Source organism: Nycticebus coucang, chromosome 23, assembly GCF_027406575.1.
Source record: "Nycticebus coucang isolate mNycCou1 chromosome 23, mNycCou1.pri, whole genome shotgun sequence".
NCBI lineage: Eukaryota > Metazoa > Chordata > Mammalia > Primates > Lorisidae > Nycticebus > Nycticebus coucang.
In genome coordinates this window covers 25,709,393-25,724,292 of record NC_069802.1, presented here as the reverse complement: position 1 = coordinate 25,724,292, position 14,900 = coordinate 25,709,393, and the positions used below count along the sequence as shown (strand labels likewise).

Sequence of the window (14,900 nt, the reverse complement as noted above, 5' to 3'; positions counted from 1 at the left end):
TAAAAGAAAGGTAATTAGAAAAATGAGAACTGACAGCATATTTGATGACACCAAGACATTACTGTTAAACTTTTTAGGTGTGATAATGGTTTTGTGACTTAAAACATGTCTCTCACTTTGGGGACACCTAGTGAAATGTCAGCTATGCCCAAAATGATGATGAGATTTGCTCTAACCTAACAGAGAGTAGGCGGCATGTTCGATGGTGTAGGTGAAACAAAACTAGACTTGATCGGTGCTGAGTGATGAACTCTTAGGGTTTGTCATCATCTTTTGGTATGTATTTGAAAGTTTCTATAATAAAAACTTGTGGTTTTTTTTCTAAATAAGCCCACTCTAAGGGAAACACCTGAAAAACTCCAACTAAAATATCACTGACTGATAAGGAAAAATCTATGTTCTGAGGCCTACTTTTTAACTGGAGGGAAAAAAAAGCCTTAGGACAAAGAAGTGAATGTGGGCCAAGTCAGACAGGAGCAAAGGGAAGGAGGCAAGTGGACCAGTCTTTAAAAAGGTCCCTGAAACTGAGAACTCTGAATGGAGTTCCAGTCCTGCTTTTCTTTTTTAATCTCATTTAATGGGATTTAATAAAGATCAGGCCAACAGATGTAGCTACATTTTGTAAAGACTTTCTGGTGCTATTTTATTGAAAGTCTTTTCCTTTTTTTGATAACCACCACTTAATAATAACTACTATAAGACCGCTTACTATACATGGGACTCTTTGCTAAGCACTTTACATGAATAATTTCATTTGATCTTTAGTTCAATTCTGTGAGGTATTATCCCCATTTTATAGATGAATCCAAAGTAACTTGTACAGGATCACTTGCCCACCAAGGAGCAGAGCCAGGGTTGCAGTCTGGCCTCTTGCTTGATGGTCAAAGTAGCTGAAGGTTGGGGGCTGGATGACTGACTTCTCCTGTAGCATATGGACCATTTATCAAAGGGGTACTAAATAATGAAGTCTTAACCCCCCCTTTTTTTTTCAGTTTACAGAATTTTATTTAAACATTATTTCTCTATTTCTTGATTTTAAAGAGGATACCAACTTGCCACTGCTGTGTATCACTTGGAACGTACCAAGGAAGGCCAAGCATAAAATGTTGGCTTGGACACATCTATGAGGACCTGGAAAATCATTTGAAATGATTTTTTTGGACAAAGATCTTTCCTTAGTGCCTATTCTGCTCCCTTATATACCCCAGCCCCACAATAATCATAGAATCTTTATAAGTGGATCTTGACCTAGTCTCAAAAATAGTATCTAGTATTTTTAAATCATGAAATAGCTAAAACATGATACCAGACTAAATTAGGGTCATAATCTGTGATGACCAATAAATGAAAGATTCATGAGGCCAGTGGACTACACTGCAGGCAAGTGCTATTAGAATAGTCCCAAGAAGGTATAACCTGGGGTTTGGCGGGGATGTCTAGGGAGAGGAGCAGTGACAGAAGAGGAGAAGGCGGGCAGGAGAGTGTTGGTCACTTTGCAGGCCACAGGCCTCATAGGTTGGATACTCTGGGAAGCAGATACTGAGACAAAGGTAAGAGAGTAGAAGGTTTATTGGAGAGCAGCACCCATAAAACAAACAAATAAACAAATAAAGGAGGGAAGTAGGGCAGGGAAAGCTGTCAGAATATGGTGCAGACCTAACCAACTGTCTGCCAGCCTATCAGGGAGGTCCAAGACTGTACTGGTTGGAAACAGCCAGGCCCTTATATACATAGGCCTTGCTCAGAAACTGGCCGAAGAGCAAGACTTTGGCTCCAGGTTAGGCTTGAGCTAACCTTGAAGGAGGGAACAGCAGGGAGGTGATGAGCTAAGACAGCTGGCTAGCCCAGGCTTTTCTTGCAAGGAGATCTGAGCAGCACCTCTTTGTGTCTTTGTGTCTGTCACTCCAAATGGTAATAACATTTTTTGAATTCTATTCTAAGAGAGATGGAAAACCACTGAATAGTTTAAATCAGACACGAAGGGATTTCATACATAGTAATATAAATATTTAATAACCACCTACTGAATCATTCATACAACAAATATTAATATTTCAGTGTCTGTCATGGGCCTGGTGCTGTTCAGGTGCTTGGGATACATGAGTGAACAAAACAGAGACTCGGCTTTGGTGGAGGTTATGTTCTAGCCAAAGGGGGAGAGACAAACAATACGACGTAATAATTACGTAAAGTACGAAACACTGGTCCTTTACACCTCAGCCTGGTCTAGTACTAGAACCACCTCGGGATTTGCCAGAAACGTCAGCCCCACCCCAGACATACTGAATTTAAATTTGCATTTTAACAACTCTAGGTAACTCTTACGAACACTAAAACTGAAGCCCCATCTTGAATTTTATGACAATTTTTAGACAATGGTAAGGTGTGGCAGACAGCTACAGTATTAAAAAGGGTAGTCGGGGTAGATCTCATTGAAAAGGAGATAAAAAGTATGAAGGAAGTGAGTTAGCCAAGCATCTGAGTTAACGGATGTTCCTAGGCAAAGGGAATAGCTTGAGCCAAGTTTCTAAGGCAAAGTATGCCTGAAATTTCTAAGGAATAGCAAGCTGGCCAGTTAGGCTGGCACAGAGGACCAAGAATGCCGAGTAGGATGAGAAGGGTCAGAAAGGTAAAGGGGGTGTGCCTGGGATGGCCAATGCTGTAGGGCCTTTGGGGACACAGCAAGGCCTTGGGCTTACTCTGATGTAGGAGCTACTTCAGAGTTTGAGAAACAAGGGACAGGATCTATGATTCTAGAGGATCACTCTTGCTATTATACTGAGAACAAAAAATCATTTCACCATAAAGATGTTTGCACTCAAATGTTTATAGCAGCTCAATTCACAACTGCAAAGATGTGGACACAACCCAAGTGCCCTGCAACACATGAATGGATGAATAAATTGTGGTATATGTTTGCCATAGAATACTATTCAGCCATAAAAAAGATGGAGCTTTTGTATCTTTTGTAACAACCTGAATGGATCTGGAAAACACTCTCTTAAGCAAAGTATCATGCGAATGGAAAAACAAGCATCATGTGTACTCAATACCAAATTGAAAGGAGATTGGCAACTTCAAGCTCATATGAGAGGAAAACTCAATGAAATTCAAATGGGGGTGGGCGGGTAAGTTTCCACCAACAGTTACATTGCAAGGGTATACGGCACACTTCTTGGGTGAAGAACACAACTACAATTCAGACCTTAACCTTACAAAAATAAACTATGTATCCTTATATTAACCTGAAATTAAAAAAAGAAGAAGGCCGCTAAATATATTGAACAATCGCTATGCTCGTAGGACTGTAACAAAAGCCCTGGTAAGCTATATGTATAGAATTCATGTGAAAGTCACTGTGACAAACTTTTCTGTAACTCTCTCGTATGTTGAGATGTGAAATTTCAGATGCACAAAAGATAGTTAATGCACTTTAAAAATGGTTTTAAAAAATATATTCACATATGTAAATGCAAAACAAAACAAGACCCAGAAAGGTCAAATGGAAAAATCCTGAAAATAAGAAAGACAGTCATCTAAGATCAATTATAGACTTTTAAAAATTAATTTCTACTGCAGAATGGACAAAATTAATGACTCCCCCACAAAAAAAAAAAAAATGTCCTACTAAATTAACTAGAAAATAATGAATTTTTTTTTGGAGACAGAGTCTCACTCTGTTGCCCACGATAGAGGGCAGTAGTATCAGACTAGTTCACAGTAACCTCAAACTCCTGAGTTCAAGCAATCCTCCTGCCTCAGCCTCCTGAGTAGCTTGGACTATAGCTGCCTGGCACAACACCCGGCTAATTTTCCTATTTTTTAGTACAGACAGGGTGTCACTCTTGCTCAGATTGGTCTCAGACTACTGAGTTCAAATGATCCTCTCGCCTTGGCCTCCCAGAGTGCTAGGATTACAGGTGTGAGCCACAGTGCCTGGACTTAATGAATACATTTTATTTTAAATCTAGTACAGCTTAAGTACAGTACAGCTTTATGCAAAGCATCACAGCAATTATTAATAGTAAATACTGTGTACAGGCACTGAGTTAATCACTTTACCACATACATCATCTCATTTAACCCTCACTCTTATCAGGTTCTATCGTTTTAATATGATGGAACTGAGATTCAAAGAGATTAAATATGTAAGCTCATATGGTTAATAAGAACCAATGCAGAGATCTAACTCCAAATCAAAGATAACTACCTGAAAAATTCAAATAGCATAATTCAGAATTGAAATCTGAAGAAGAATGTTATACTAATCTATTTTACTTTCAAACAAAAGAGTATTTCTTTTAGAAACAATTAAATACTTCTAAGTGTCCAACATTCTATACTCAACAGATCTTTTGCAAAATAGTTGCTAGAATGCCATCTCCTTCCTCTTTTTCTTTTTTAAAAATAATTTAGCCCCAGCCATGACTGGTGATTCTCATTACAGATATGACTTTTCTGGCTGATTTCTGGGCAAGTTGATACTGATGACTGAATCAAAAATGGGCAAGCAATTTAGTGTCAGTTATTTCTACATTTTGGATTTTACCTATAGGTATAATTATGTAAAATTATATACTACAAATAATTTATTAAAAATGTATTTCATGTAATAAATTATACAATTCATTTTTATTTTTAAAGTCTACACCAGGGATATTTCTGGAAACATCTTTTCCTTTTGGTAAAACATTGAGTTTGCATATGAGGCTGACATCAGCTTCATCACTCTCATGGCTAAAATCCCCAACAGTGATACAGTTAAACATAGCCTGTCTTCACACTTCTCTAAAAGCTCAAGTTGATACCACTTGATAAAAACAAAATGTATAAACGCTTCCAGATTTTGCCCAAGGCCTTAGCTTAAGCTGCAGAATATCAGGTGGGAAATTAGAAAGACATATTCATTATCCTTAAACTTAGTGTCTTATAATAATGGCCAAATGAAAGTAAAAAGTATGGGCAGCGCCTGTGGCTCAAGGGGATAGGGCGCTGGTCCCATATGCCAGAGGTGGTGGGTTCAAACCCAGCCCTGGCCAAAAACCACAAAAAAAAAAAAAAGAAAGAAAGTAAAAAGTAAGGCACAAAAAGATGCAGTGGGTGTCAGACCTGTTTACTAGGATTGGCCACAATAGACACCAACCAACACAATGTGATAGACAAGGGAAAAAACTGTTTGCAGGATGTTCTTATGTACTGTTAGCAGCCTATTCAACTGCTATCAAATTATTCAAAGGTTGTGAAACTTCTGAAATTATCAAATTTGTGTGTGAGGAAAACTGAACTTTTTAAAGTTTTTTTAAAAATAAGGATACTCTCAAACAGGCAAAACATAATAAAACCATTAAGGGCTCGGCAGAAATTGGTACATCTTAGAAAGTGGTAAAAGAAAATCCAACTTTCTTATGTACCAAATGTGTATGTATTCTAAAAAATTTCTTGAGCGTAACATGAATGAGACTCAATGGAGTTTTTTGGTTGGTTTTTAATTGTTGGTTATTTTTCTCTACAAAAGATACTAATTCTTAGGATAGCTACTAATTCAATGTTAAATTATTATCACCTATAAAAAACTGCCTTTAATTTTAATTTTATTAAAATCTATGGATTTTAATAAAAGCTAGTTCAGTAACCCAGGCCTCAATGACAGTTCTTATTATAAGGTAGTGAAAAAACAAGACTACGGGAGAGTATGTGCTGAGTCACAATATTAGAAAAAATTTAATTTATATTTAAATTTGCCATTCTGTATATCAAATGCCTACTGGCTGAACAGAACTGTATTCAATAATTCACACTCTATAACTTCAACAATTAATACAAAAAGCTAAATAGAAAGATTTGCAGTTGAATACGGAGTTCCTAAGGCTGGTATCATGTATCACTCTCTGATGGAGTGAGAACTCATCAGCAGAGGACCTAAGAGCCTGATTTAAAACACCTTTCTCTGCCATGTCTATGAGTAACACATTGCGTAGTATTTTGTGTTACTGAATTTACTTTCCTAGGCAGACCACCACAGCCCACTGACTTTAAATAAGAAACTCCAAATTTGACCTGATAGCCTTAACAAGGGTAACTGGATCAGAAAGACAGAAGAGGTCATTTCAGGCAATAATTGCAAACACATCGCCACTGCCCCGTCACAGTTCAAAAATAACAAAGGTCAATTATGAGGCTTACCAATCAGTACTAGCAACTGATGACAAATAATTTTATGTGGAAATGGGAGACAGCCAGTAAAAATGAAACTGGGGAGGAAATATTCTGAACATACAGCATCTACAATATCCCTTCAAAATCTTGTGTGAATTTTATGACTTCAGGGTCAAATTTTTAGCCTGCAGGAATGCAGCTAGAATCCCAAAACCACTGAAAAAGAAAGAGTTAATAACAAAAACTGCAGCTGATTTTATGCATCAGGAATGAAATGCTGTAATGTATCTATCATTCACATGTGGGTTCATGCAATTTATCTTCAATTAGAATTATTATCTATTCAGCAGCTGAAGCCCAAGAACTGCTGATACACTGCAGATGAGAAAACATTTGCTGGTCTCTCAGCTCTGGCCTATCTTACGCTAAATGATGATCACAACAATATAGATCACTTGTTCTATAAAACAATTTTGGCTTACTAAATGTATAGCAAGCTGTACTGCCAGCAGTTACATTGGCAACATCATTTCATTCCCTTTCTTAGGCTCTAGAGGTTCTGCTGTAACTCTTCAGCTTCAGTGACCAAAGCGTTCTAACTTACATGTGTCTCAGCTCGTCCTAGACAATGTGCAGTGTCACCAAAATACCAGAGAATCTCTTTCTCAGAATTTACACCGCCAGATCAATTAGAAAAATATGACCCAGAAATCAAAACAGCATTCTTTGTTGTAATGCTTTTGAAAGCATGTTCAACGAGTCATTAATAAGTATGCCACTTAAAAAAATGGGTTCCTCTTTGAATAAGGATATATTCAAACTGAGTTCTTTACTGAAGGAATTGTTTGAGCCTTTAATATACCAATAGGAAGGTTTGAAAAGGCAGTTCCCAAAATTACTTGTCCGCAGGCCCCTTTTCCCGCATGAGTTTCTTTGGAAACAATGATCCATCCACAGGGCAGATTTTGAAAAAAACATGGCTTTGGCACAGTGGTGTATTCAGAAGCTTCACTAACTCTTCAGGCTATAAGACATCAGTCTATTTCTTAGAATTAACAACAAAAATAATTCTTAGAGACAGTGAGTCTGGAATTCCAGACTCAATAAAATAAGCACATGGGCAGGAAGGGAAGAATACACTTGTTTATCACACTACACCGTTTCACCTTCCTAGCAAAAATATGCACAAAATTACCCATGTTAGTCCATCCTGACTGTGCATAACACTTGAATAAACCAACCAACGTACAAGGGTTGCTTAAAACAAGGAGGACAGTCAGTTATAATAAAGTCTTCATTTGCCCAAGTGGAGAAATACACTAGTACCATATAAAACAACTTTTAGTGACATGTTTAGAACTGGTGACCCTGGTTACCATTTCAGATTCTCTACATAGCATAGTTTGGTAACATTTATAAAGCTATCTTTGAAGTATTACTGAGTAATTAAAGTTGCTATGAAAAACTTCTCTTTCTCTGAGGCATTCGTTCACTTTAAAGCAGTGTTTCTCAGCCTCAGCACCAGCGACATTTTGGGCCAGGTGATTGTCTGTTGTGGGAGACTGTCTTGCGCACCGAAGAATGTTGAGCAGCACCCCTGGCCTATACCTTCCAGATGTCAATAGCATCCCACCAGGTGTGACGATCAACAATGGCTCCAGATGCTGCTTAAATGCAAGCCAAGTCTTCCTCCATTAAGAACCACTGTTTGTGGGTTGTAGGATATGTTTATTTCTAAATATTATCCTACAAATAAACATATCCTACATGGGTCAAAACTAAAGTTTATACCTTGACTCTGCTTCCCTGGGGAATGTGCATTTCACAGGCATATGGCAACTTACACACCTCAGCAAACATCTAATAATCAGGAGCTTTAGCGATCTAAATTATACTTCTGATCAGAAATATAATTTGTGAATGGTAGAGAACAGTTAAGAGGAAGCACTCTACATTTCCAAGAGAATTAGAGGTAATTTTACTGTGTCATTGTATCAGTAAGAATTATCTGAAGCATGATGCTTAATTGACAAATATCCTAATAATTAGAAAAATGCTAATTGTATATTGTAACCTGCTAAGGATCATAAAGATTGAGGCAATCTAAGGACAAAAAACCTAGTAATCATCAATGGCTAGCTTATATCATAGCCTATTCCTTGACTAAATATCTGCCACAAAATTTCAAATTCTAAAATCTCAAGTCTTGACTTTTAAACTGCTTGCTTATGCTATAGCCTCATCATTTCTTTCAAATGATCAGGAAGAAACCCTTCACACGTCAGGAAGAAGCATCCTTATACGTGTCAAGAAGTACATTATCTAGTTTTAAAGCCGTTTCTTCAACATCCACATCTTCAGTTTTGTCATAATTGTCAACTCCAGATACATCACTATCTCTATTTTGTTCTTTTCTTACTGTCTTTAAACACTTATCAAGTCTCTTTATGAACAAGTCCACATCCTGCGTCTTCATTCCGATGGCTGATGCAGCATTGAGATAAGCACAGGGGTAATTATTCGTATGTGACATAAAGCCTCTGAAAGTGTAGCCACTCACAGTTTGCACAGACCCAAGAGGCACAACCCTGAAAGTAGAAAGATTTACCAATTTAATATGTCTGGTGATGTCAACAGAATGTCACCCATAAACAAAAGATATGTGTTACAAGCTTTACATCTACTTTTTAAAAAGTTTTAAAACAGCCATAAATCATGGCCTATGTAAACAGACCCTAAAATAAAATTATACAAGATTCTGCTATTTTACAAAGAAAAGTCCCCCCCGGTAATTACCACTTACTTATCTTCTATGAAAGAGCTAAAAGCTCTAGGAACTTCAAACACCTTCACCTCTTTGAAAAAGAGGAAAGAAATTTTTTTGTTTTTGTGCCAAAGCTGGAATCTGACTTCACACACATACACACACACACACATACACACACACACACACACACACACACACTTTGGTTATCATGTGTCACCTCTAATCAACAAACTAAAATTCTAACTATCTGATCAATGCTATGCAATGGAAGGTTTTAAGGCAAAAATCAAAAGAAACCATGTAACTGCTTACGGTGGGTTGCTGGTCAGCAAGCAGTAATATTCAGCAATGGCACGTACATTATTTAAGCTGGCTTTCATTGACATACTTAGATATAAGCAGACTTCTAACCTTTGCCTTTTTTTTTTTAAGTCAAGTAAGCTCAACCTCAGCATAAAGACATACTGGCAACACTAAAAGCAAGATCAATAAATCATTTTAGACTATACTTGTAATTTACTACAAGTGTCAAAACTTGTAATGTGTGTAAACCATATATTCATCAAGGTAAAAGGTGAATTTTTCTTTTAAAAACTTGTCTTTTGATATTAAATCTCTAACTCTGATAGAGAGAAATTCTTTAACAGAAGCATGTAAAGAAAAGTATTTAGAGGCCAGGCGAGGTGGCTCATGCCTGTAACCCAGGACTTCAAGAGGCCAAGGCAGGAGGATTGCCTGAGGCTAGGAGTCAGAGATCAAACCAGCCTGGACAAAATTGTGAGACCTTGTCTCTAACAAAAAAGAAAAATGTTAGCCAGGCATGGTAGCTCCCTTGTAGGCCCAGCTACTCAGGAGGCTGAAGTGGGGGGATCGCTTGAGCCCAGGAGCTGAGGTTACAGCGACCCATGATTATGCCCCTACACTCCAGCCTGGCAACAGAGAACCTGCCTCTGAGAGAGAAAAAAAAAAAAAAAAAATGATTAGAAAAGAAAGATAAAAAAGAAAGTATTTAGAGAAGGATATTTTGTTTCCAGTTATTTTTCTCTGACCTCATCAAATCTAAAATGAAAAATGAGATTTGCTTTCATGCCACATATACTAGAGAAGGAAAAGTACATTTTCCTGAGGCAGCAGCTAGGCAAGAATTATATAACCTTGTTATTACAGGAAGCAGGCTTTTCCACAACATTTTCTCTTGAACTTTGTAATGAAGATGACTTATTTCTAATACCATAATGTGCCATCGGGCTCGGTCCCTGTAGCTCAGTGGCTAGGGTGCCAGCCTCAGACACTGGAGGTAGTGGGTTTGAATCCAGCCCTGGCCTGCCAAAATGTGCCATCAAAGATGGATCACCTGACAAAGGAAATAAAGACTAAAATCTGTACAGAGAGGTAATAAAACTTCCTTTCTGTATTTCTATTAAGACAAATAATATTCATCTTTCTGTGACTATTTCAAGTACACACAGTTCACACAGGTGGTAGCCTGACAGATTCTCTCCCTTTCACTACGAACAGCATAGTTCAGCATATACTTGAGAGACTATTTTTGAGAAAAGTACTTGTTTAGAGTTAGCTTTGCAAAGCCAAATAAATACAAATCTCTTACAAACATGCTTACCTAGCTCCCGAAACCTGTCTCGTAAAAAGCATTGAGCCAAGTTGAGTAACAGCTCTGTCAGGGTATTTTTCTAGCGTCTTAAGTGTCACAGCTAAAAAAGAAAAAAGTATCCCAGTAAGTCTTGGTTTGTCCACACAAAAAGGACTCAAAATACAACGATGATGACATTACTACTTATTCATTGTCAGGTGACACAATTTCACTTTAGCATACTTAATAAATTACCGCAGGGATTTGTTTGCATATCACACAAAAATATTTTAATGTAAATCCAGTATGTTCAGAATCAGAAACAGAATTTTTCTATCACCTTTCCAGAGAGTGAAGTTTTCCAACTACATAGATGCAACAATGACATGATCAGTGTGGCTGTTTATTCACATTCAACCAAATTTTAGGAACTTGTAAAATGAGAATGTGGGATCTATTTCAGCACACATATAAGACTAAGTAAGACCAACTTCTGCATATGGAAATAGAAATTTCCATTCTGAGGCTGTGAGTGTAAACTATATTCCATACATAATACCACTAGTAGCTACTATTTACTGAGGACTGACTTACCATGCTAGACAATTTACAAACATAATCTCAACCAACCTTTTAACAATTTTGCGTGAGAGGGATCATTATCTCTATTTTACAGATAGGAAAAAGAAGGTTAGAGAGTAGTACACAGAGAAATTGGGATTCATACCATACACTTTCACCTTCTACAATAACTACATAGATTATAAATGAGAAAAGACTAACTCATCAGGGTTAGATTATAGGTGCTCAAGGGGTTTTCCACAGGTGCCCACTCCTGAAAAGCCTTCCTTACCTTCCACAGTTATATGTGAAATATAAAACATACTACATATATTCACAATTTAAAATGGATAATTCTGAAACTTCAAAGTTAAATGTGAAAGTCAACATTCACATTTTTGTTTTGAATAGCCTCTATACTACATGACAATAATGCAGTCTTTATATAAACAAATAAAATGACCATAAACACAGATTTCTTGAATATGAAGAGGCTAAAGAAAATAAGCAATGATAATATTAAAAACAATATAAGAAAAGCTTTACTTTCTGATATGCTGGTGTTTTGTTAACTGGAGAAAGGTTTAATTATTTATGTCGAGTTCTTACTAGTGACCAAAGTACCCTGGCTAGAAGCAAGACTTAAAGAATTATTTTTGGTGTGTTCATCTTAACACTTAACATTGATTCAGATGCCTTCAGTCTATAGGTTTTGTCTTACAAATACATTAAAGCATTTCTAAAGGTTACCTAAACTTTTTCAATTTACAAATTAATTCTATAATGAATTTAGAAGTATCTCTGTAACCAGAAAGAGTTTTCTCTTTTTTCTAAAAATTTCAATTTCCTCCTAAGGATAGATTTTTTTTTTTTTTTAAGAAAAAAATATTACCTAAAGATATGGGATTGTGAGGTGTATGTAACAGTCTTTCATTGTAGGCTTCTGCCAACTTCTCTAGTTGGCTGGACAAATATGAAAACATTTCCTGCAACAACAAAATGTCACATTTAAAACAAATCAAAATACTTACTGCAATTGTCAGTTTAACAAGACAAAATCTGATTGTTATGAAATCTGCACTGTAAATTAACTCATCCATGTGCCCTATGAGCCAACTCTCTCCTTTGCCACATATGGTGAGACTCACAGCTGCCGCAACTATCAGAAACCACAGGACTTTGGTAAAGGCAAAGAAACACCACAATTCCTTGAGGTGTTTATGCATCTATTGAGGCTACTATGTATCTATCACAAATCTATCTTCTCAGAATCTTCGGAGTTACCATTCTAGTCCAAACAGCTATCAACCTCTTCCCTGGACACAGTGATAGCTCCTAAATGGTTTCTCTGCTTATTCTCTCACCTCTCTATAATCTATTCTATACTCAGAAGCCAGAGTGACCTTTCAAAAGCATAAACCAGATCGTGCACCTCCTGGCTGACTTCCCCCTATAACATTAAAAACCAATTATTCATCTCTAAGGCTCCCCACGATTGACCCAGCCAATACACCCAAGCCACCGACTGTTACTTCCCTCACTCACCATGCATCTGCCACATTAGCCTGTGTCTAAGTCTTTGCGCTCGCTTTCCGGGGATTTCCCGGAGTGGCCTCTTATGTCACAGTCTATGGAGGATCTTGCTTTGTTACTTCCCTAATAAAGTAGCTCTATAGCTCTGTCCACCCCCAGCCTATTTTGTTTCCTTCTCTACATTCACCACAATCTGAAATTATCTGATTAATTTGAATAAATGAGTATTGCCTCTTACTACTTACTAAAATGGAAAAACTCCTTGATGACAGGAACCGTCTGCTTCACTACTGTTTCCCCAATATGAAGAAAAATGTGCCAGACTTTAGTATGCAAGGTACATACAAGGTAGTTTAAAAATGTATTTCCTTTAAATCACACAAAGTTAAAAATAACAATTCCCTTAACTCAATTAAGACAATATAGCAACTCTTATAATCTCAACTACTTGGGAAGCTAAGGCAAGAGTCACTTGAGCCTAGGAGTTTGAGCCCAACCTGGGTAACATAGCAAGACCCCACCTCTTAAAAATATATAGCAACTATAACTAAAAATTTGTCCTACTCTGAAAAATAATGTATATTTAATAGTATAAAATATAATAAAACTATGTTTTATAGGTAAAAAAATGTCATATGTATTCAAGTGGCAGTTTAACAAAGTTACAAATAAATATTAATTTGACAACTATTTGAACTAAAATTTTACTTTCTTCTCCTCATAGGGCCTTTAAAAACTGCCCCAATACATCTGAACAAACCCATGTGCACTGACCTCCCCTATCTGTGGTCAAAACATATAAACTCAGCCAAAGGCTAACAGAGTACCCAAGTGGAGACAGCAGGAAATGACACCTCAACTTCAAAGGCCACAGAAGCTGCTTGTTTCCTCCCAAAGGTACAAGTCAGATGCACTGACCCTACAGTGGGGGCCAGAGCAGCCTGTCATGTCTGAAGCACACAGATGACTATCTTTTGTTCCGTAAAGATAGAGGAAGGGAAAATTCCTACCAGGTATATGGATTTTATTGAGTCTACTGAAAACCATAAATGCTTTTATCTTTGTCAATATAGTACACATAGCTCATATTCTCACCTAAAAACCTTAATTAATCATTCTTAAATCATACGATATTTTACAAGATTAGTTCTCAATGTATTACCAATTGAGAAATCTTAAATGGGGCTGGGTGCAGTGGCTCACACCAATAACCCTAGCACTCTGGGAGGCCAAGGTGCGAGGATCGCTAAAAATTAAGAGTTCAAGACCAGCTTCAGCAAAATGAGACCCCATCTCTACTAAAAGTAGAAAAATCAGCCAGGTGTAGTGGTGCATCCTGTAGTCCCCCATACTGAGGACGGCTTGAGCACAGGAGTCTAAGGTGCTGTGAGCTAGATTTAGGCCACGGCACTCTAGCCCGGGTAACAGAGCAAGACTCTGTCCCCACCCCCCTTAAAGAAATCTTAGACGGATCACTAAAATAAATTGATTCTTTTTATATTCAAAAGTTAACAACCATGATTGTCATAGCCAAGTAGCTATCAATAAACATTACTGTTACATGTTAAGCCTTTCTCTCTTGTCATTAAAAAAGGCATATAGAAATACTTAAGGAGGTAAATATTATCATCATTTGCAGAAAAGAAAAAAAATGTTAACGGCATCTTTTCAAAGATGTCCAGGGTTCTCCTTCTTAAACCAATATTCCAATGCTTCTCTAGAAGGTGAAGTGGTAAGATAAACAAATAGAAAAATAAACAACAGGAGGTGGTGGGTTCAAACCCAGCCCCGGCCATAAACTGAAAAATAAAAAACAGTTTTTCCAACAATTAGAACAATTCATAATCTTTTAGTACCACACCAGTGTTAATGAAAAGTAGAATTCCTGGATTTCAGCTATATATTTTCATCTATAAAGCAGCTAGGTCATTGATTTAAATGTTATACACTGTTTTTAAAAAAGCAGTCTTAATGTGCCTCTGTCCATCTAATTCTCTCCTACCCTCAAATTCATCAATATCTCATGAGCAGAAATAAATGTGACAGCCAGGAAAGGCCTATGCAGACCCCTATGTTTTCCCCCAACAGCAACAAAACCCACACCCATCCTTCCCTTATCCTTAAGCATATATATTCATATACTAATGAAGCAAAGTATTCTCCAGGTTACAATATTTTAGTGGTAAAGACCAATTTAAAATATTATTCTTTCTAGTTTGGCTGCCATATTAACACCAATGCGGTCACATTTGTAGACTAAAAGGAACCTCAGAGTACTTTATATGAGTTAGC

General features: G+C 37.1%; 1 protein-coding gene across 2 annotated transcripts in view; it reads right to left on the bottom strand.

Moving 5' to 3' along the window:
- Positions 1 to 8,114: 8,114 nt before the first annotated feature.
- SEPSECS (Sep (O-phosphoserine) tRNA:Sec (selenocysteine) tRNA synthase) overlaps positions 8,115 to 14,900 on the bottom strand; it is a 32,597-nt gene continuing 25,811 nt past the window's right edge. For both annotated transcript variants that reach the window (XM_053577784.1, XM_053577785.1), the window contains exons 9-11: positions 11,968 to 12,061; positions 10,545 to 10,635; positions 8,115 to 8,744 (exon numbers count right to left, since the gene is read on the bottom strand). In XM_053577784.1, the coding sequence (XP_053433759.1) occupies positions 8,438 to 8,744; positions 10,545 to 10,635; positions 11,968 to 12,061 (492 nt within the window). In that variant the 3' untranslated portion in view covers positions 8,115 to 8,437. The remainder of the gene's footprint in view (positions 8,745 to 10,544; positions 10,636 to 11,967; positions 12,062 to 14,900) is intronic.